Source organism: Poromitra crassiceps (assembly GCF_964638095.1).
Source record: "Poromitra crassiceps genome assembly, chromosome: 23".
Classification (NCBI taxonomy): Eukaryota; Metazoa; Chordata; class Actinopteri; order Beryciformes; family Melamphaidae; genus Poromitra; species Poromitra crassiceps.
The window spans coordinates 15,387,703-15,410,854 of NC_139639.1; the positions used below are offsets into that span (position 1 = coordinate 15,387,703).

The 23,152-nt window shown below is 43.9% G+C and overlaps 2 protein-coding genes and 1 pseudogene across 3 annotated transcripts; 2 read left to right on the forward strand and 1 right to left on the reverse strand.

The window, feature by feature from the left end:
- Nucleotides 1–307: 307 nt before the first annotated feature.
- Nucleotides 308–1,228, forward strand: LOC310797209 (glycerol-3-phosphate phosphatase pseudogene; annotated as a pseudogene). The gene has a single exon. The product of its transcript is annotated as a glycerol-3-phosphate phosphatase pseudogene (transcript).
- A 4,550-nt stretch (nt 1,229–5,778) lies between these two features.
- LOC310796767 (CD9 antigen-like) lies at nt 5,779–8,483 on the reverse strand (the record flags this gene model as incomplete). Its single annotated transcript, XM_083659003.1, has 2 exons — nt 5,779–5,820; nt 7,764–8,483. 2 exons carry the CDS (start codon nt 8,481–8,483, stop codon nt 5,779–5,781), a joined length of 762 nt encoding a protein of 253 aa, XP_083515129.1.
- A 5,570-nt stretch (nt 8,484–14,053) lies between these two features.
- rgs5b (regulator of G protein signaling 5b) lies at nt 14,054–15,519 on the forward strand. Its single transcript, XM_083658826.1, has 5 exons — nt 14,054–14,170; nt 14,320–14,412; nt 14,540–14,601; nt 14,710–14,873; nt 14,995–15,519. The coding sequence occupies exons 1-5, from the start codon at nt 14,109–14,111 to the stop codon at nt 15,169–15,171; spliced, it is 558 nt and encodes a 185-aa protein (XP_083514952.1). The 5' UTR covers nt 14,054–14,108; the 3' UTR covers nt 15,172–15,519.
- Nucleotides 15,520–23,152: the final 7,633 nt, after the last annotated feature.

A 23,152-nucleotide genomic window follows, 5' to 3' on the forward strand; every position in this document is an offset into this window, starting at 1 on the left:
TTGTGATATCATCAGTGATGACACTCATCAATGATGCCTTGCTGCCTTTTATACTAATAGGTAGGGGGCAGTACAGCGATACACTTGAGAATTGTGATGTCATCAGTTATTATGACAGTACTGATGATGTCATAATAATACAATAGGAAGGAACATTGTGACATCATCAGTACCCTCAACAGTGACATCATGTCAAGAGTGACATCATCAATGATGAGACATTATCATCAATTATGACATCATCACTGTACAGTATCTGAGGCAGTCATGTTACTCTGAAGCAGACACTAACGTTACTTTGACCAGGATGGCTGGGTGTAAATGCGAGCACCTGAGCGGCTTGCTTGTTGGTCAGCTGCTGGATGCCGTGGACAGCGTCCTGTTTGACTGTGATGGGGTGATCTGGCGTGGGGAGCAGGCCATACCGGGGGCCGCCCAGGTGATCAACCTGCTCAAAGACCATGGCAAGAAGGTCTTCTTCCTCACCAACAACTCCACCAAGACCAGAAAGATGTTGGGAGACAAAATGGCACGCATGGGCTTCAAGGTGATGGAGGAGGAGGTGTTTGGGACGGCGTACTGCTCGGCCATGTACCTGCAGAAGGTGTGCGGCCTGCAGGGGAAGGTCTACCTGATCGGGAGCCCGGCACTGGGGCAGGAGCTGGAGGAGGTGGGCCTCCGGACGACCGGGCTGGGACCGGACCCCATCTCAGGGGGGCAGCTCGACTGGGCCAACGTGCCCCTGGACCCCCAGGTCAAGGCGGTGCTGGTGGGCTTCGACGAACACTTCAGCTATATGAAGCTGAACCGAGCGCTGCAGTACCTGACCCAGCCCGACTGCCTATTTGTGGGAACAAACCCAGACACCAGGCTGCCGCTGGAGGAAGGCAAGGCTGTCCCAGATGCGGGCTGCCTGCTGCGGGCAGTGGAGACGGCAGCCCAGCGGCAGGCTCAGACAGTGGGGAAACCAAACCGCTTCATGTTTGAGGTGGTGGCCTCGAGCTCCGGCCTGGAGCCCGGCCGCTGTCTGATGGTCGGAGACCGGCTGGACACGGACATCCTGCTGGGGTCACGCTGCGGCCTGAAGACCCTGCTCACACTCACGGGCGTCAGCACCCTGAGCGACGCCCGGGCACACCTGGAGAGTGGCTGCCCCGACAGGCAGGGCATGGTGCCTGATTACTACGTGGAGAGCATCGCCGACCTGCTGCCAGCGCTTCAGGGATAAGACAGGGACAAATGCATCCAGACTATAGAAAAAAGTAACACTCACCGTCTCCACTGGAGTTATCATGCGCTGACGACGAACAAAACACATTCTTGTGCATTAGCGCAAATTCATCGGCCAGCAGCACTGCTGCTGAGAGAGTAGTGACTCTTTGTTCATTCAAATACACAAAAAATAAATATCCGACACTCATCAAGTTTACTGGAGCTGATGAGTCATAATGCAGCTGGACAGAATGCAGCAGAGTTGGTGCAGACAGACCGCAGTGTCGACAGTCCGCAATGCCGATAGCCCACAAGCAGAACCAGCTGAGCGAGGCGGTGTGCAGCGTGTCGGGGAACCGGCTGCCTCTCCCAGCCCCCACGCCTAAACCTAACCTCTCCCACCCCCCATGCCTAAACCTAACCTCCCGCAAACCCTAAACCTAACCTCTCCCACCCCCCACGCCTAAACCTAACCTCCCCCAGACCCTAACCCTAAACCTAACCTCTCCCACCCCCCACGCCTAAACGTAACCCCCCCCAGACCCTAACCCTAAACCCAACCTCCCCCAGACCCTAACCCTAAACCTAACCTCTCCCACCCCCCACGCCTAAACCTAACGTTGGCATTGCGGGCTGTCGGCACTGCGGGTGATCGGCATAGCGGCTGGACCCCGCAGAGTTCATGCAGCAGACTCAGACTCTGATTGCTGTTCAACTGCACAATGACACTCACGTTGCTTTCATTTGGAGAAATATCAACAATATATTATACCTTTTAGAAAGGAAACCATGGAGTCTTGGTAAGCCACATGTTATTACTTACCAGGAAAATATGATTACAGAGGATATTGCTGAAGACAGGAACAAGAGACAGACAGTGAGGATTAGGACCGTTTTAAAGATTATTACTATTTTTTGGCATTTTGCCTTTTTATTAGGACAGTGAACAGAAAGGAAAACAGCGAGAGAGGAGGTGGCCATACAGCAAAGGGCCACGGGCCGGATTCGAACCCGGGTCGGCTGCAATAAAGACTAAACCGTAATTGTACCAGGATCAGGACTAGCTGTTTGTGCTTATATTTGTGTCCAGTTCTTCCTTAGTTTGATTTACATTTTACAGTAAATACACAGCTAGATTTGTTGTTGAAACAAAACTATGATAAAGCACAAGATGAAGCTATGATGAAGCATGTTGACCTTGAATGAAGCTCTCATGTGACCTTATGGTTATTTGATCATGAAGATGTTGCCATTGCCTTTCTTTCAGCATCCATGCAAATGGTCGCCCCTCGACTCAATACCCTGAGTCAAGATTAGCCAGATGAGTAGGTGCCCCCTGGGTCCTGAAGCTCCCGGGACCCTCCCGCCCCCACACACACACCATGCCCACCCCACGCCACCCACCCCATCCAGTAAACCCCAACTTTGAGCTTCCAGTCAAGCTGGCATGTCAAATCCATCAAATCATACTGTAATCAATGGATTAAGTCATCTCAAGGCAGTGTATGACTAGAATATGGCAATATTTGTGTTCACTAAAAACCACCCAAGCAGACAGCACACCAGTTATTACTGATACATAATAATGTGACTGTCAAGGAATAGGCTGGCAACGATGTCATTCTAAGCTACTCACTTACTGTACGCACTTACTTTACACCATAACTATCATCAACAAGACCAAGTGTCTTGGTACTGGGAAGCTTTGTGAAATCAGCCTCTGGAGAGCAGAGCTAACATGCAGCACCGTCACTGTGGTCTGAGAAAAGGGAGACGTCACCAACAGTCAATCAGTTGCATAAAGAGACACCAGTGCAAAGTCACTTGTTTCCTGGCAACTGAGAAGAAGAAAAAAAATCATATCCTGCAGCATTACTGTAGGTGCTGCTCGTTCAAAGTAATGATGCTGTCACAACTAATACGTTGCATTACCGGTCTAATTTATTATTTTACACATTTTAAAATATTTTATTTTACTTGTTATTTAAGTGGCCCTCTCGTTGTTATTGTAAAAAGCATCTCATGTGTTTCTTGAATCAGATATATTTTGTTGTTTCAGCCGAAACCAAATCATACTCCTATAACCTTAACCAAGTCGTTTTACTTGCCTAAACAGAACCAAAGTTGTTCAAGTTGTTTTATTTATGTTTAACGTTGGGAATTGCCAGCAAGGTTTTCAAATTAACCGCCGTTTTGTTTCAAATTTACATCGAGATCGTAGGTTTGCAGAAACGTAAAATGCTATGTTTTAGAAACGTGAAAGGCCGCCGTTTCGTTTCAAAATGACCTTGAGATTGTACATAGGCCTATCTATCCGTGGATTGCAGAAACGTCCATTGCCGGCATTTTATTCTGGCGATTGGGTTGAAATGACATAATGAACTGTGCCCTCCATCACACTGACATGTTGATGTGACATCTGTGACTTGTTTACCGGCACCCCATTCAACCTCTGTCACCGCTCATCCCAGTTTCTCGCAAGGCAGCCGCATCACAGCTGGATTTCTGGCAATGTACCCAATTACAGCAGAGCATATCAGTGTCCTGCTGGTGCGTCGCTATATAGCCTCCCTGCAGGCATATCTGCTCAGATGCTAACGAGTTCGTACTTATTAGCCTCCTGCAGAGGGTTCTTTGAAAAAATTAAACCACACTATCTTTCCTGGCTGCCCCCATAGAATCATATTATTCCAAGAAGAAAGTGGTGCTCTCCAAACGTCTGATCAGATCCACCGTGTGATAACGGGTATGTGACCGTGGGTGAACAAGTTACTTTGATTAGTCAATTAAGTACGAATTATGTCAACATTCCCTGTACCTTTTTGTTTCTTTGTTTCTTTGTTTCTTTGTTTCTTTGTTTCTTTGTTTCTTTGTTTCTTTTTACGAATATGGGAGCCCAAACCATATGGGTGAATGACATGTCATGCGTGCACTTGGAATAGCCAGGGTGTCAGAATATCGTCTGGCAGCTACAGGACGTTACAGAGACAGATGGGTGTATCCAGAGGCCGTATCTTCTTTCTCACCACCTGACTGCATGGATTACACTGAGCCCATGTGCACTAAATGTTATTCAGCTGGAGCTGAGACAGGCTTGGTAGAACATTGTGAACATTGATTTGCCCTCCTGGCCGCTGCGTCTCCCACTGTTCAGTGGCCCACTGACATTTGATAACATACAGATATCATGCATGTGCACTACTGCTGAGAGCCGTTGGCAGGGCTTCTTAGTTGGGATGCATTAGGTGAGCCTGCACCTGCTCTGTCAGACAGGTATCTATTGGCCGGCTGAATATGCAGGACTTGGATCCTCAGTCTGCTGCCATATGGTGCCACTCGAGCCTTATCTGCCTGCATGCTGCACTATGCAACAAGATAACTGTCCGCTGCTAGAGGAGCTCCAATAGAGAGCCAAAGTGACCGCCTACTTCCTGCTTCAGCACTGTACCAGAGATTTTTATCCGCCATTTTATTTTCCCATAGACATTTCATAAAATGCTTATAAAAATAGTTGTACTTTATCAAACCAAACGGTTCAGCTATATTTAGAATCGGGAGAGACCACAGAACATTTCACTCAGACCAACAACAAAAAAACGACATCGAAATTTTATTTATTTTGAATCCGCAATTTTTTTTAACGTTTTGGTTCGAGTGAAATGTTATGTGGTCTCTCCTGTTTCTAAATATATCTGAACCATTTGGTTTACACAAGTAAAACTGTTTTTATAAGCATTTTACGAAATGTCTATGGGAAAATAAATGGCGGATGAAAATCTCTGGTACAGTGCTGAAGCAGGAAGTAGGCGGTCACTTTGCCTCTCTATAAGTGCCCACAAAGTGAATGCTGCTCTCAGTGTTGACTTTGAATGAGACACTGAAGTCAAAACACAAGATCTGAACGGATGTGCTTCAGCAGAGGAGGAGGGCCCAGAGGAGAGGAGGGGGAGGGGAAGGGAGAGGATGTGTAGAAAGAGGCGGAAACAGTCTTGGATATCTTTTTTTGGAAGGTAGTGTCTGGGGAATTGACAGACTAGGATTTCCACGCGGGAGTTTACTTCCCGCACTTGACTCGACTGTGATAGAGTCTGCCGGAAACCGCAGGCTTTGATCATCGATGAAAATCCCAGGGGGACAGGATGTGGTATCTGTCCGCAGAGCATTCAAATATCTAGAATCTAGAAATATTCTAAACTTGCAAAACACGATCATCTTTCTTTTAATTACCAGGAATTGTGTAAGCTCAGCCAACTTAAGCCAGGTTGCGAAGTAAAAAACCTGTCACTGCTGAAATAATTTAATCAACAGGATTCTGAACTTAAATAAGGATGCAGTTCATCATCTGACGGAACTAGGATATATTTAGTCAGCAAACTAGTGTGGCTAAAGAGCCTTTGCGATACTGTTAAGTTAAGTTAGCCTTTATTGTCCCCGTGCCTGCATTTGACCCATCCTCTACTAGGAACTTTCCTAGAACTAGGAGCAGTGGGCAGCTAAAGTGCAGCGCCCGGGGGACCAACTCCAGTTCGACTGCCAGTGCCTTGGTCAGGGGCACTGACAGGAGTATTAACCCTGCATGTCTTTGACGGTGGGAGGAAACCAGAGCACCTGGAGGAAACCCACACGAACATCGGGGAGAACATGCAAACTCCACACAGAAAGAAGCTGGGATGGACCGGGGCTCGAACCCTGGACCTTCTTGCTGTGAGGCAACAGTGCTAATCACTGAGCCACCGTACTGCCCGCCTGTTATTCATGATGGAGGTACATTAGTCCTGTAGAATCTGTCCCTGAATGCTCACATCTTACCTTTACTTTACTTTATAGTGGAACATTTAGTCTTGTTTGTGCTGGAGATAAAGAGCGAACAACAACAACAAACATCACGTTGACCGAAGACCCAGAGAGCTGCAGTTGGCTGAGTGCAGTTTTTATTTATGGAGACCTAAATATGTCTAAGCAGACAGACAGGAGTCAAAACATGATTGACCTTAGAAAGACCTCTGTATATCTCTCCAGAGAACTAGTCGCCCTTCGTGCCCGTTCTCATCTTGCACAGCGTATAGCCCAAAACTATAAAGCGAACAATTACAAAATAAAAGTCAAAGTCAAAACATGTACAGCAAAACACCTCCAGTGAAGAAAAAACTTGGACTACGAAGAAATTTGACTATTATATACATTGGAGAAATCAAACTTGAATCTAACCAGCCGGAAGCACAAAATAATTAAAAAAATTTTTTTAACATGAACCTATATGACACTGAATATATATTTTTAAAAAAGATCTTTAATGGAGGATGAAATGCAAAAATCTAGTAAAATTGGAATAAAAAGAAAAATATCAAAGAAGCAATGTGATAGACATTTCTGGGCCAAAACAAGATACAGAGATGAATCGCAAGGCTGTGCTAGATTTAAATTCACAAGCAGAGAATAGATAGACGTCAGTTACATGGTAAACTATTAACCCAGTTTTGTGGTGACCTAATTGTTGCTAATGTGACCAATTTGAGTGATAACACACTGTGGGACTTCTTTGTGCCTTCCCGAAGAATATAATGCATGTATACAGTATAATGTGAATGGTTGTGTGTGTGTGTGTGTGTGTGTGTGTGTGTGTGTGTGTGTGTGTGTGTGTGTGTGTGTGTGGTAATAGGAGCTTTGTAACTAACCCAGATTTTAACCTATGATGATAGCTCATATACACTCATGCCGCCTCTGTCAATGGACACAATAGAGCAATGTTTGCAACAAACACAATGACAACAGGATCCTATTATGCTGTTAGATAACCACGCTTTCATATAACATAAACAAGCGCAAATTCGCTATAAGCCGGGACCATGTGTGTTACTTATGACATCAGTGATGATGTCATCTGGCTGCCTCGCAAAAATATAGCCAGGCAGCTAGCTGGCTGCCGGCCGGCCACTGATGACGTCATTTTCATGTATTAATGTTTTGGAACATTTATTTCTTCAACAGCAAACTTTAAATTAGTACAATGATCTAGTCCAGTGGTTCCCAAACTTCTTCAGCAGCGACCCCCAAAGACTTTAGGCTGGGGTTCGCGACCCACCCTCCCACCAATACCCAACCCAACGACAGTGCGCATCATCATAAATTGCCTAAGATGGGTGGCAGGTGTTAAATCGTGACATCATCCGTGATTTGTGATGCAAATCGTGATATCAGTGACATCATCAGTGATGTCATAATCTCCACAACATGTTACGCCCGTGGCGCATTGTCTCCAGTCTCCACCCTAGAAATCGAACGCATGAGTGCTCGTATATAACTTTTTTTAAACACTTCTGGGTTGAAAATAAAATGTTCGATCAGCATTTTGGCCACAGACAAAGATCTGTAAACATGTTGATACTGGCTTAGCCTGAACTCCAGCGATGGTCTGGTCTTTGTTGATGGGGCAGAGGAGTGCAGGGCCAAACAGTACACTGTAGTACACATAGTATGCAGGGATCACTTGCTGGCATCGCTTGATCTGTGGTAGTGTTTTATAGCAGTTAGCATCCTTTATGTAGCATTACCATCTCCTCCTGGATTTCTTTTATCCATCCATATTTCGCTACTTCACATCGCTTGATCTGTTTTATGAGGAGAAAGGCGAACTCCACGGAAGTTATCAGAAGAACTCCAGTTCCAAAGAAGATGCACATCACTAGAAATGCCTTTCTCTCAAACACATTTGCAATGACTCCAGGGCAGTTAGGCATGATGGCGCGCTCCCAGATCGTGTCTGGTTTGGGGCACGTCTGTTGAGCAATGTCCACCAAGGGCACCCCCGTCACACCACAGCAGTGGAGCATGTTGTGGACGAACGTGAGTGTGAGGCCAATGACTGGGTCTCTGGTGTTTACATACAGAGCATTCATGCTAGCGTAGAACTCTGTAAGGTGCAGCCCCATCTCATGGCTCCTGCTATAGGCGAGTATTTCAACTGCGATTTCAGCACCGGCCAGAAGGGCCAGAAGGACGGAGAACACTTTCAGAGCACATCTGTTCTCATTGCAGGCACCATAGTCCCCGAAGGCAACCATAATCAGCATCACTGAACCAAGAGTAATCAACACTGTCACACCGGTAACAAATGCACTTGAGTGGACGTCCTCAAAGATGCCTCTTGTGTCATTGCTGAACCTCAGACTCAAGCCGAGTACCAAAAAGGCCACGCCCACCACCGAAAAGATCATGTTCAACATGATGAGGATGCATTTACTGCACACGAGGCCACATCTGTCCCCTGCCATGTTTGTTTTGTTGCACGCACGCAGGAAAAGCCACTGGCAAAGTCCCTTTTGATGTTCTTGATCTAACATTCCCTCCTCTTGACGACCACAAACAGCATTTGTCCTCAAGGGTTGTGAGTTAATAAGCCTCCTGAGTGATGTCACTCAAGCACTTGTGATGTCATCAGTCATGTCATCAGTGAGTGATGTCATCAGCGATGTCACTTGAGCATTTTGAGGGTTGTCAGTCAGTCAGCTTCTGACCTTGAAACAGAGCCAGATGTAGGCCGGCAGCCAGCTGGCTGGTAATTATATATTTTCAATTAGTCATGCCTTTAGAGGAAAGTCATGCACAACAATTACTTATTACAGTGGTGGTGTCAGTCACGATTATGATGTCATCAGTGATGTCACTCACTCAGGCAGTTGTGATGTCATCAGTGATGTCACTGGAGCAACTGCGATGTAATATGAGCCGATGCCGCACATTTGCACGATGGCGCCTACTGTAGGTGGGTGGGCGGTATCTGTCTGTCTGTCTGTCTGTCTGTCTGTCTGTCACAATTTTGGTTCTTTTTAGTTAAAATTGGCCTCCAGAGTCTCCACCCTAGGAATCGAGCACAAGATTTCTAATAAGAGAAAAGCCAGTCGTGGTTGTAATCTTCAGGTTACCTGCTAAACCTGAACGGTTTAGTAGGTAGGATTGTGTGTGTGTGTGTGTGTGTGTGTGTGTGTGTGTGTGTGTGTGTGTGTGTGTGTGTGTGTGTGTGTGTGTGTGTGTGTGGTAATAGGAGCTTTGTAGCTCTACAGTATGTTACAACATGCTTCACTGACTAACCCAGATTTTAACCTAATCAATGATGATAGCTCATAATACACTCATGCCGCCTCTGTCAATGGACACAATAGCGCAATGATTACAACAAACACAATGACAACAGGATCCTATTATGCTGTTAGATAAAAAAATAATATATATATATATATATATATATATATAACAAGGCTTTTCTCATGATATAACATAAACAAGCGCACAGCACATATATCGGGGACAAAAATGGAGAAATGCTGTGGCCTCTCTCAAATGACCGAAACATTACATCAATAAACCGCAACAACAGAGCACGGATGAGAATCGCATGTTGTGGTTGCGTGAAATAGCCTAGATCTGGATCCTGTTTGCCACTGCTTGAGTAAGATACTAGATGATGAACAACAGACAATGAAAACATGTTTACATCATGTCAAGTGTCTCCAAAAAAGAAGCCTCCATTGGTGCAGAGAAGCTGGGACATGTCTGAGCCACGATGTCCTGAAAAACACTGACCCTGAAAAACACTGACCCTGCAGTGAAAATGTCTAAACTTCAACCTACTTGTGATAATGGGATGCATGTTATTGTGTATTTAACAATTAAAGCACAAAGCGACTGTACTTTATCTTTAATTAAATTTTCCTGTATTATCTGTGCCTATATATGCTCGAACAAATATTACATAATCTTCCCATAAAAAGACAGACAATAAAGTAAAAATAACCTTGCGGTTGGTTGTATGCTCCACCAACAAGTCAAGTTGCAGTTTGTAATCAAGACTTCGAAGGAATTTAAGATGTTTTTTTTTTGCAAAATGGAAGTAATAGTCCAGTGAATACTTTCCAGTGAGAAACATCTTCACTCAGAGACTATTTTTACAGAGTAGCCTACAGAGGACTCGTAGGGAGCTTTGTCACACGGTACAACAACAATCACCTGAAGCTCAATATCAGCAAAACCAATGAGCTTGTGGTGGACTACCAGAGGAACAGGAGGCCACGCCCCCTGTCCTGGTTGTCATCCAGGGAGAGGAAGTGAAGAGGATGGACTCATACAAGCATCTTGGGGTCCAAATCAATCATGTGATTAGGTCAACTTACTGTAAAGGATTTTGATGCCTGCAAAAGTGACAGCAGTTCCACCGTTTTTGTAGAATGACCCAAAATCATTTTCTCAGCAGTGGCAAGCAAAACATTATGATGTCACTGTGAAGTTGACCCTTGAACTTTTGGTCATCGCTTCATTTTATCCTATGAGACATTTGTGTGAAAATGTGTCATAAATTAGTGTATAACTTCTTGAGTTATGGCCAAAAATGTCTTTTGTGAGGTCTCAGTGATCTTGACCTTTGACCTTTGCCCACCAAATTGTAATCGGTTCATCGTTGAGTCCACGTGGACGTTTGTGCCAAATTTGAAGAAATTCCCACAAGCCGTTCCTGAGATATTGCGTTAAGGAGAATGGGACGGACGGACAACCTGAAAATTAAGGCCTCCAGCCACGGCTGTCGCCAGCGGGGGCATAACAAGCGCAAACCTTTTCGACCACAGCGCTTTCTTTCCCTCCGTGTCTTGTTTGAGCTTATAATGCATAGACCAGGGCACATTAGTTCTTACATGGAGCTGAAAACATCCTTAGGCCGATATGACTCAGCATTGACAGCCATAGTGTCTGAAGGAGCGGAGGACCAGCTCATTATTGTGGAGCAAAGTGACCTGCTGTTGACACCCAGCTATGTCTGACCGAGGGAGGGAGAGGAAGAGGAAACTGGCTCACACGCTTCCAATAAGCGCTCGGCCTTTTCGTCCGGTTACCCTAAACTTGCGTTTCCTCTCACCTATCTAAAATTAGACTCTCCGGATTCAACACACAATACAGTAGGTGTCTCGACAATGAAGGCCATACATAGGCACACAGATATACTTTCACTGTGAGGGCCGTACCCTGACCAGAAATAGATTAGCCAGAATGATCTTCCAGACAGGGAATGTGTGAGCTTTTCCTTTTCCCCCTTGAAACAAAGACACGCAAACGCATGCATGATTGCATTACTACATTTATAGGACCTTCGTTGATTACATTCACTCCTATACTGTATATATATAGGAGTACATACATACATATATATATATATATATATATATATATATATATATATATATATATATATATATATATATATATATATATATATATATATATATATATATATATATATATATAGTATTATTATATACACACACACTCACACATACAGTATACTGTATGGAGATAATTAGCTAGGTAAATATTGGACTTTTAGTGCGTTTGTATAGACGGTTTTAACTTGACAACAATAACAAATGGTCACAACCCACCTGAATATCCGGTTTACTTCCTGTATACATAGCTGAGCGCAGACTAATATTCGGCTCATATTAAATGTTAACGTTAGGCCGTGTCTCCGACACACACAGTAACAACGTAGCCTATTTCGGTCTTTATGTCTGTCTTGTTGTTGATAGTTGCCATAACAACCACCCCTGTCGGAAAGACGTGCACACAGGAAGCGTTGTTGTCTGGTCCAGAGCTAGCCTGAGAGGCGAATAAAAGCTACATGTTACCGAGTAAACTGACTATCAGACTGATAGTATCAGTACGTTATTGCACGCATACAAGTAGGTAGGTCTATCTTATTTAAACGTATAGCAAAAATGGAAATAGAAGTACGTCAGTGTTTTCCCCTGAACAGCTGAGAAAGTGGACACTGTAAATAGTTAGCACTGTGAAGCTGATACAATTCAGGTGGCGGTAATGCAACATTTAAGGATGCCAACTGCCATAAAACACCAAAGAAGAAGCTGAGAAAAAGGAAGTGCTGTGGGGTTGCAGCTGGTGAAAACCGTCTATATGATATGACTACATTTCATTGACATTTCATGCTCTTTTTTCTTTCCCTATTTGCAGTTATAAAGAGATGGCTCTGTTAATTTCAACCCTTTGAGAGAAGGCTGAGATGAAGCTTTGGACTAACTTGCTGTGTGTTTTGTATTCTGAACTTCCTATGAACTAAAATGACACGAGGTCACCAGAATAAAATGTTGACATTGTACGAATCCATATGTAGAATACCAACGTTTCTGAACCAAACGTTGCATATTACGTTTCTAGATATATGAGTATATCAATGTTATAGAGTTTGTTATTGAAATGGTGTTGTGGTTGGGGGATGGAGGGCGGAGGGCGGAGACACTTGTACGGCAACCATGTTAGGGCATCCTCCTACCTCAGAGTATTGGCTATCATTCCTCAGACTAAGCGTTGTCAGCTCTTGTGTATCACAGTTACACTGCTTCACGTGTGCTCTGAAACGCCTTCAGTCCTCACACCAAAACACCGTCATGCCTCCAGCAACGTGCTTCAGTTATCACTCAAACTAGCTGTCAGTCATCACTCCTCGTGTCTCACACCAAAACGTTAACGTAACGTAAGCGTTACATAACGTAAGCAATAACGTTGTCATTCCTCCTGCAACGTGCCTCACTTATCACTCAAGCTAGCTATCAGTCATCACTCCTCACGGGAACGGAAATACTAGTTTGAGTGATAAGTGAGGCACGTTGCAGGAGGAATGACAACGTTTTCGCACACGTGATGCAGTGTAAGTGTGATACACAAGAGCTGACAACGCTTAGTCTGAGGAATGATAGCCAATAGAGGTAGGAGGATGCCCTAAAATGGTTGCCGTACCCTTGCCTTTTATACCAGAGAGCCGTGCGTGGCGTATTCAAAGTCTACATTTCACATTTAACGTTTTTGTTACGTCGTTTTGTTAAGTCTGGTTACTTGCCTAAACAACCAAAGTTGTTAACGTTGGAAAGCACGGGCCCCATTTCATACTTTCCAAACGGTAGCCCATCTCTTAACTAAGAGCATTTCGGCTGCGTGGAGTTTCCAGGGCATGTTTATTTACCCATGGAGTCATTGATAATGGGTTATTTTTTTAAGGGCGAAGAACGGGCGGAAAGGCAGCAAGCTGGGCTGGGGGATCCATACACGATGGCATTGGGCCACATTAAATTGAACTTTTTTTATGTGTAAAGTGGAAGGAGGGGGGCATTTCAATTGTGCTCAACCCCAGGGGCTCCGCACTGTGTTATTCCGGGCCGAGCGGCCAGGTTTCCAAATTTACCGCCATTTTGTTTCAAATTTATGTTGAGATTGCAGGTTTGCAGACACGTAAAATGGCAACATTTTATTCTGGTGACTGGGTTGGGAGAGAGTAGATCATTTCTGAATTTTTTATTTCTTTTTCTTTTCTTTTTTTTTTGGGGGGGGGGGGGGGGGGATGCAATTCCTTGACACAAAACCAAAGTCCTAACTTCTCTGTCCTACTGAAATGACATGTGGTCCTCCTGTAGTATATAAGAAACACACATACACAGAATGAATACTCTGATTTTTGTAGTAGGCCGATCACACATAGAATTCACAATGAACTCAGACACTCAAGGAGTCCCTAAGGAATCCAGTCACTGTGTCACATGTGCCGGTGGTCAGTGGTGAGGAAGTGGTGTGGAGGAAAATAAGAGTTGCGGAGAATCCTCATCCTCCCCCAGCTCTCGTCCCATTGGCTGAGAGGCGTGATGTCACGGAGTGGACTGGCATATAAAAAGTCAGTCCTCTCACACAGCCGACAGAGACCAGCTAAGAGCCAGCTCATCTGCAGCAGAGAAGGGCTCCACGGCACAGCACAGCACAGCACAGCACAGCACATAACTACAAAACAGCTCCTGTGATCTTTGGAAATACCCGTCAGCAAGCAGGAAAACATCTGAGCTGCCACCACCATGTGCTTGATTCATATGCTCGATCAAGGGCTCGACTCACTGCCGACCACCTGCCTGGAGAGGTGAGCTCGCCTTTCTCTCATGTTTGTCTCAGGATGAAAAGTCATTTGACTGTGTGCTGTTAGACACAACATTGCTGTAATGAGAATTTAGAGATGTATAACTTACCAATCTCACGTGTAACATCTTCTCTCTCTCTTTATCTTTACAGGGCAAAGGAGCTCAAAGCTCTGTTTGGAAGTTTACTCCACCAGAAGTCAGATCACAGCATCACTGGACACTCGAAGAAACCTGAGAAAATGAGGTAAGACATTCAGTCAAATTCTCTATTTCCAACTATCAGTGAACTGATATTCTATCAAGCTGAGTTTTTTTTTTTTAATATATGGATGAATTAGTATTTACATCACTAATTATATGTTTCGTTGCAGGTTAAATGTAGACGAGCCTTCACAATGGAAGGAGTCGTTTGAGAAACTGCTGTCCAGCCAAAGTGAGTAGAATCTTTTCACTCACACTGTATGAAAGTGTTTTGATCATTGCAGATGTTGAAGAGTTAACTACCAGTTGCTAATCAACACATTCTCTCTCCTCTCTCCAGGTGGACTGTGCTTATTTAGAGCGTTCCTGAAGTCGGAGTTCAGTGAGGAAAACATTGCTTTCTACTTGGCTTGTGAAGACTACAGGACGACGAAGACCTCAAAACTGAAAACCAAGGCCAAGAAAATCTATGACGAGTTCATCTGCAGCGACGCGCCACGAGAGGTAAATATCAAACGACTAAAGTAGACATAGCAAAAACCATAATAGACGACTGAATACGCTACACTGCGCAAAGTCAATATGCTCTGTCATAATAATCATTCCACCTCTTCTGTCCTCCCAGGTGAACCTTGACCATGTGACCAAAGCAGCCATGAAGGCGAACATCGAGCAGCCCAGCCATTCATGCTTCGACCTGGCCCAGGCCAAGATCTACGCCTTGATGGAGAAGGACTGCTATCCCCGCTTCCTCAAGTCCTCCGTGTACCTGGAGCTCAGCAGAAAGGCCAAGTCGGGCTAAAAGAGCCTTTCTGAAGACCTCAAAGGGAGGCGAGCGTATCAACGCACAGCGAAGGGTTAGCCTCGGGTCTGAGGAGTTCCTTAGCCGGGTTGTGGAACAGACCTTTTGAGAGTGGAGGCTCCGCAGATTGGGGCCAGCGCTGGAAGTCCTAAGACACTTGAAGCTTCACCTCAAAGCTGAGGGAGGCGAAACTGTGGAAGCAGAGACTGTGAAAGAGACGCCTGCGAAGACAAAGGACTCACAGCTCACAGCTGGAGAAAAGCTGTCAGTTCTGTTCTGTATCATCACTGTAATGTCTATTTATTTTATTTATTTATTTGAAAATTAACTTTATTATGTGAATGTTTGCTGTGCAACTCCTTGAAGAAAAAGTTTGATTTTTCTACCTGAAGAAAATAATAAAAGACTAACTATTTCCATAAGGGAAAAAAAAATTCTGTTTCATTCCTTCCACTGAAAGTTCCTTGTTCAGATGATGTGGGACTGAGGTCAGAGGAAAGAAAAGGTCTTGTCATACACACCTTTAGAGTTAGTAATTAGTTCCACTTCCAGTACACAAGTAGGCAACTAGATGACTCCTTCTCATAGGCATTACAGTATGGAAGCTATAGACTAGCGCAGGCACGTGTGTGTGTGTGAGTGTGAGTGTGTGTGTGTGGTGTGTGTGTGTGTGTGTGTGTGTGTGTGTGTGTGTGTGTGTGTGTGTGTGTGTGTATACATATACCAAACGGGCCACCGGAGCGTGGAGCATTTGCTGAAAAGCCACAGAGTGCGAGGGCTGGTCTCTATGGAGACGGCAGCCGCAGACTGGGTACCTCCACAGGCAGGTTTGTTTACTCGCTGGTAGCCAATCACAGTCTGTGACTCATGCCAGCACCACCCCCACTCTCCTCCTACGCTCCCCCACTGTAGCAACAACGTGCTGTTCCTGTTCAAACACTTCCCTCCTCAAGAGGCGGAGGTGAAGTCATTAATGTCACTCACACACTTATGAAGGGGGTGATTATTTGCTCTCTCTGTCTTGCTCTCTCTCTCTCTCTCTCTCTCTCTCTCTCACACACACACACACACACACACACACAGACAGACACACACACACACAGTAAAGTACAAGGATGAACTATGAAACATGTTGTGTCTAGAACCGTGGTTCTCAAAGTGGGGTCCGGGGACTCTCTGAGGGGGTTCAGGGGGTCCCCAGCAAAAAGGGGAATCATTTATGTTCACTATAATTCCATCCATAGTAACACAATAACAGAATGTATGACTATTTTGGTCATGGGTTTCATACACTTTCTGTAATAAAACGTCTAAAAGCAAAAATCTTCTCAGATGGGGGGATCCTGAGACAAAATCTTATCAAATGAGGGTCTGTGGTCTAATTTGTGTCCGTTTAGGGGTCCTTGATGTGGAAAAAGTATTGGTCTAGAATTCTCTTCAGGCAGATGTGCATGTGGGACCAGATTATTGATATCAGATACAAGCTTACACATTATCACAATTATTTGAGATACGGGCAAGTGGAGACTTGAATGCAGTTGGAGTGGCATGTGGGTGGATCATTGATTTGTGTAGCCTCTGTATTCTATTGACATGAGCTTGTAATTTGCATTTTTGTTTACGTTTTAAATAAATTAATAAGCAAATAAGCAATTAAACAATAAAGATGTATATGGTAAGTAAGCACACATAGACTGTAAAGCAGCCAGATGATTCAAGATCCATGCTGCTATAGAATCAGCTTTAATGATCCTCAAGGGGACGATCACTATGGCAACAAAGTGTGTGCGTGTGTGTGTGTGTGTGTGGGAGGGGGGGGGTTGGAGAGCGAGAAGGAGAAGGAAAATCATGCTTCGTCAGCCTCGACTTGGGACGTTGTCGGCGGCAGCTAGACAGACATACCCGAACGTCAGCTTGAGGAAGCGGTCCCAGGGGAGTCCCCAGCAAAATGAGTCAAGAAGTTAGCCCAAGGAGAGAATATAGTGCATTATACATGGTCATAGCTTTCACTCTCACCTGTTATCTCTCCATCTTGCCTTACTACTATAATTGGAGAGCTGTCTATTTGTTTGGCTGGAGTTTCAAGGCGCACTGGTGCTCTGATCGCCTCTAAAATTGGCAAAAACACTTTTCAGGGGTCGGGAATTAATCTGGTGCATGAAAATGAGAGAGAAATCCGCCCACGGGGGACACTACAGTGATGTTTTTAGGTCACAGTGATCACTGATGACATCACAATTGCTTGAGTGATATCACTTATGACATCATCACTGATGACATCAGTGACTGATGACATCGGTCACTGATGACATCACAATTGCTTGAGTGACATCACTCTAATCTTATCTTTCTTTAATTGTGCTTCATCTGGTGGCAGGCCAGGAGCAGTGGGCAGCTTTCTTGTGTACAGCGCCCGGGGACCCAGACTTGTCGTCACTGGTCAGATGACGATCTTCTTTCTAGTCGGGTCATACTGTTGTATGGAGGAACCCCCGGGGAGCAAAGGGAGAACATGCAAACTCCACACAGAAAGGCCCATTTGATAAGATAGCCCACCTGGGCAGTAGGTAGTAGTACTGAAGACATGGGGGACACCCTCACCCCCCACGTGAGGGTGTCCCCCCGTGCCAGGCGGGAATCAAGCCCAGGATCTTCTAGTTGTGAGGCGACAGCACTAACTGTACCACTGCACCACCGTGCCCCCGAGCTGCTCACATGTAGCTCGAACCCTCTTCGGTTGTTTTTTGTTTGTTTCTTTGTTTTTCCAGGCAGCCCAATTTGAATTCCAGGTGACCCCAAGGTCAACATTTCTGTGACACTCAACAAAAAGTGTAAGTGGTTCGTTTCACAAAGCTGGTATTTATGAAACATCTTGAATCCAAGGCCAACGCACAAAGATGCATTCATGACTTTGTGTCAAGAGCAGAACATCTGGAGCCTGAGTCATGGCAAAAGCAATACAGTTGCCTTTAATCCTTTTTCCTCCATCTGGGTGGGTTTACTGTACATTTGGAAAAAGCAGCATCACCTGAGGCGGAGAGGGACCTCCTAATCACCACATCTGAACATCATTGATCCTTTACTGGAAATCAATTTCCTCCACCTTCATCCTTCTGAGAACTGGAGGCGTTCCTTCTTGAAGAAAGGTCTGGTATCTCTGCAGACACTTCAGGATGCAGCATGACAGCATCCAAAGACTGAAGCTGTTCATGAAGGAAGACGGTGGCCCAACTCCTTACTATACGTACTTTTTTTTTGTGATCAAATTTTTTATTGAAGATATAGCAGCATGAAACAATAATGAAACAATAATCCGTAATGTCTATCAAGACATAATGCTACATACATTCAATAACGACATATTTAAAGAAAGAAAGATAATGCACGATAAAACAAAAACATACACCACAGAACAAAGGACAAAAACAGCCAAGACAAACAGCAATACAGAAATAAATTAAGATAAATTAAAATAAAACAAAAACAAACCAAATAAATTGAAAATACCCACCCACCCCTTGGGAATTTGTAAACTCTATGCATAGTAGATAGGTGACTTACTTCAGGAGATCTTTAAGGTTTTGTGAAAAACTACTCCACATTTCTAAAGTGAGCTCTTTAGCCCCATGAACCCGGGCCGTAGACAGTTCCAGATATACAATGTCTAGATACATAAGAACCCATACTCTAAAAGAAAGGGTGTGAGGCGGTTTCCTTACTATACGTACTTGACATTCATATATTGTTGGGTGGGTGGTTATTTTTTTGCCTTTGGAATATTTAAAAAGACACATTTTCATTACTCAGTAAGGAGTAATGAAGGATGGATAAAGCAAGTATTTTTTTAAGGCCGTCAATATGAATAATAGTGTGAAATGTCATTAATATCCGCCTATCTCTCCCGAGCCAATATCATCTTTGAGGCTGCATTTCCTGCTGAAACCAACCCTCTGACACAGCTGATCCCTGTCTACCCACATTCACTGGACTTCTATTCCTAACCTTAGCCAGTCTACTCTCTCAGGAGCTGAGCATTGTTTCCACATCACAGATTAGCCTCAATGTTGTAACACTCTTTCACTGGAATAAAGTGAATTGTCTTATTCAGGAGTATTTCCGTGTTCCCTGTGAGGAGCGGATTTATACGGAATAGCCAATCAAGTTCTCAAGGGAATAAATCGGTAACACTTTACAATACTGTGACACAAAAATTGGGTAGTTACTGAGGAACGAGTCAGGAACGAATCATTAGTTCATGATTAGTTCATGAATAGTTAATAGGTAGTTCCTTAATGGTAGTTACTTAAGAACTGACCATTGGCCACTGACAAATATGGTAACTAATAGTGAAGTAATCATGAACTAATGATCAATTCCCTAGTAACAACTATGGTAACTAATAGTCTGTTCTTAAGTAACTACCCATTAACTACTCATGAACTAGCGGAAAAAAATTAGGCAAGTAATCATTACTTACTGGTTTGTTAACATGGTAACTAATGGTCAGTTCTTAAGTAACTACCATTAAGGATCTTTAAGGAACTACCATTAAGGGTCATTAAGGAACTACCCATTAACTACTCATGAACTAGCGAAATAAAAAAGTAATATATATATATTTTTTAAGGAAGTAATCATTACTTACTGGTTCGTTAACATGGTAACTAATGGTCAGTTATTAAGTAACTACCATTAAGGAACTACCTATTAACTATTCATGAACTAATCATTAACTATTCATGAACTAATGGTTAGTTCCTGACTAGTTCCTCAATAACTAGCCATTTTTTGTGTTACAGTATTGTAAAGTGTTACCAATAAATCAACTACCGGTAATTTAATTTGGGCAGTGGTGGCCTAACGGAGAGAAGTGAGCTTGTGACTGGAAGGTTGTTGGTTCAATCCCTGGACCAGCCGGATAAATGTGGTTTGGAAAGTGAAAAGCAGCGCGTGCCCCTCCCTCGTTACCACCACTGAGGTGCCCTCAAGCAAGGCTCTTAACACAGTGGAGCTGACTGTGGTTGTACTGTACTGGTCAGCACCCAGGTATGAATGTGTGTGTGAATGTGAACAGGGCACTCATGAAGAAGGCAGCATTGCTCTCAGTGAGACTCCCTCCCCCTGTATAAATAAAAGGTTAAAAACCAAAACAAAGAAAAAAGCTATTAGACTAACAACCCATGGATCAATCAAACCAATGACAGAAACAGAAAGGTCAGTATCACTTTCTGGGGAAACGGTTACACAAGTAGCCTATCATGATAGATTTAAGGAGTCAACACTAAGAAAAAATCAGTTTCATGACACTTTCCGAAATCATTCCGGTCATACTTAATGGGAAATTCATCAAAGAAATATAATTAAAGCTAGTATCCCGGAATCCACACTTACTCTCCTCTTCATGACAGGATCTCCTCTGGACATTCTGCAGAATATTGGCGGAAGAAAAAGAAACCTCCTGCCAAGCCAAGCTATAAATCTGATAAACCGTTGGAGACTTGAGCTAAGTTTGGCAGCCAATCACAAGACTGAAAGAAAAGAGAGAAGACTGCGTTTTCCTTGATCTTAGGAACGCAAAACTTAATCAAATAGAAATCTTGGACGATTTTAAGGAAAATCCAGACTATGAAAAACACAATCACAAACACAATCTTAAAGATCAGAACTAAAAGGACAAGAAGGGTGTGCTCCAAAATGAGATATCTTCCAGTTGACTACTACTGTATATGACAGAACTTCACTGTCCAACAAATTGAGCCTCGTCCCCCACAAGTGGATGAGCCGGTATGAGGGGGAGAGACCGAACAAAGCGTTTTTCTGGTGAGTGCATCCAAAGCATGGATCGGTTTAAGGCTTTAAATGTCAAATGTGGAAACGCAATTAGGAACAAAAGAGTTACAAGCCTGTTAAAATGTGGTCCTGTGGTCCTGCCTGTGTGGGTAGTACTTCACCGGTATAAAAGAGCCAGTGCACTCATTTCTAATACATCTCTGTATGAGTGGTGATTAATAGCTTCGCCAAATAGTGCTTGAACTTGAGAGTGCTGTGAAAACAGAGAGCTGCGGTCATGGTTACCAGGTTACCCAGGGAACGCACCGAGCGCAGCCGGGCGGCCTCATCCTAAACGTTCACAAAACACTCTCAAACGTTAGATTACATAGTGATCTCGTTCATTTTCATTCCCTGGTTTGAAAATTAAGCAATTGCCACAAATAAAACTCCTTCAGGTCTTTTTACAGCCTGGTTATAGGTGTTTTTAAAAACATTGGAGTGAGAATAGCAAGCATGTTGTTTGAACATCTGCGCGTAATTATTCAGAGAGCAATCATTCATTTCATGGCATACAGATTGCAGTGGGGGCGTGGAGCCGCGTGTCAATGATGATGATGACTCACCTCAGGGAGGTGCTTTAACGTTGGCAAACACGTGTTTGCAAGTTCTTACACAAATGACCTGGAGGGAATCCCTATCCATTTGGACACTAGCCTCACAGCTAGAAGGACCCGGGTTTGATTTCCAGCCCTGGACGTTTTCTGTGTGGAGATTTCATGTTTTCCTATGTTTTCCCATGTTTCCCATGCACTACGCAACTCTAAACTCTAAATTGCCCACACTGTAGATATGAATGTGAGTGTGTGTGTGTGTGTGTGTGTGTGTGTGTGTGTGTGTGTGTGTGTGTGTGTGTGTGTGTGTGTGTGTGTGTGTGTGTGTGTGTGTGTGTGTGTGTGTGTGTGTGTGTGTGTGTGTGTTATTGTCTACCTGTGTTAGCCCTGTGATGGAGTGGGTGTCTCCCTGCCTTCTGCCCAATGCATGCTGGGATACGCTCGAGCCCCCTGAGCAGGAATAAGTGGATAAAGAAAACAAGATATTAATTAATATTTGACCTATGATGATAATAATGCTAAAGTAAACAAATTATACTTGAAAATTGAATTTATAACGCATACATTCCGTTAATCGTATGACATCACATTACAAACTGTGTGTTTTTGTCTTGTTTTGCGGTCCAAACAGCAGAGTTGATGTGAGCGTTTGCATGAGAGCCTGATGTTAATGTGACCGAACCAGATGTCCCTCATCTCTTCTGGTTGTGGGAACCTTCTGCTGGAGCTTCAGTGTGAGAGCTCCTCCTTGGCTGGGCATCCAGCCCACAAGCTGCCTCTCTGCTCACGACACATTGTGAGATACAGGAGCAGAGTTTCTGGGTAAAACGCCTTTCCCACAATCATTCTAACAGGGAGACATTTACGGCAAACATGTCTTGAAAGGTGAGTAAATTATTTCTGTTGGTGCACTAATAAGTACTGTCTATTCTCGCCACAGATTGACTATTTGTCTATTTGGTTGACTGAACTCAATCTATTTTACTTTTAGTTTCAGTTTCAGCTAGAAGGGATTATACGGTTGACTTTATTGTTAAATCTTAAAAGCGTGACCCTTAAAAGCTAGAGTCAAATGATATCGCGTTGGACAAAGTCCAAACATTGACCGGATACCATTTAATCTTTTTTCAGTAATAATACAGTTAATAGGATCAGAGTTCAACACGTTCCCTCTTGACCAAATCATTTCAATGAGAAGATATAGGAGAAGGAAAGTCCAGCAAAGCTTTCAGGAAGTACGCACAAAGTAGCAAACATTATCCAAACTGCTGCCAACATGCATATTAATGGACCAATTAATGTCAATGAATGTGCACGTCACGTGCACACTCACTTCTGGATAGATGCCAGTTACAGCTGATGTCACATGGGTCCACTTCCTGTCACAGAATGTTTTTGTTGTGGTGGCCATCTTGAGGCCTGAATGCAACACACAACTTTGAAGTACCTGTTTAAGTCTATAGACCAAATCACCGTGACGTCACCATGTAAACAAATTTACTTCCGGGTACCACTTGGGGAAGGCGGCAGGTTTAAATGTGCGTGTTGTCAAATAAATGCTGTCAAACCCTCTCGTTGTTTTCGGCCGACTACTTTCA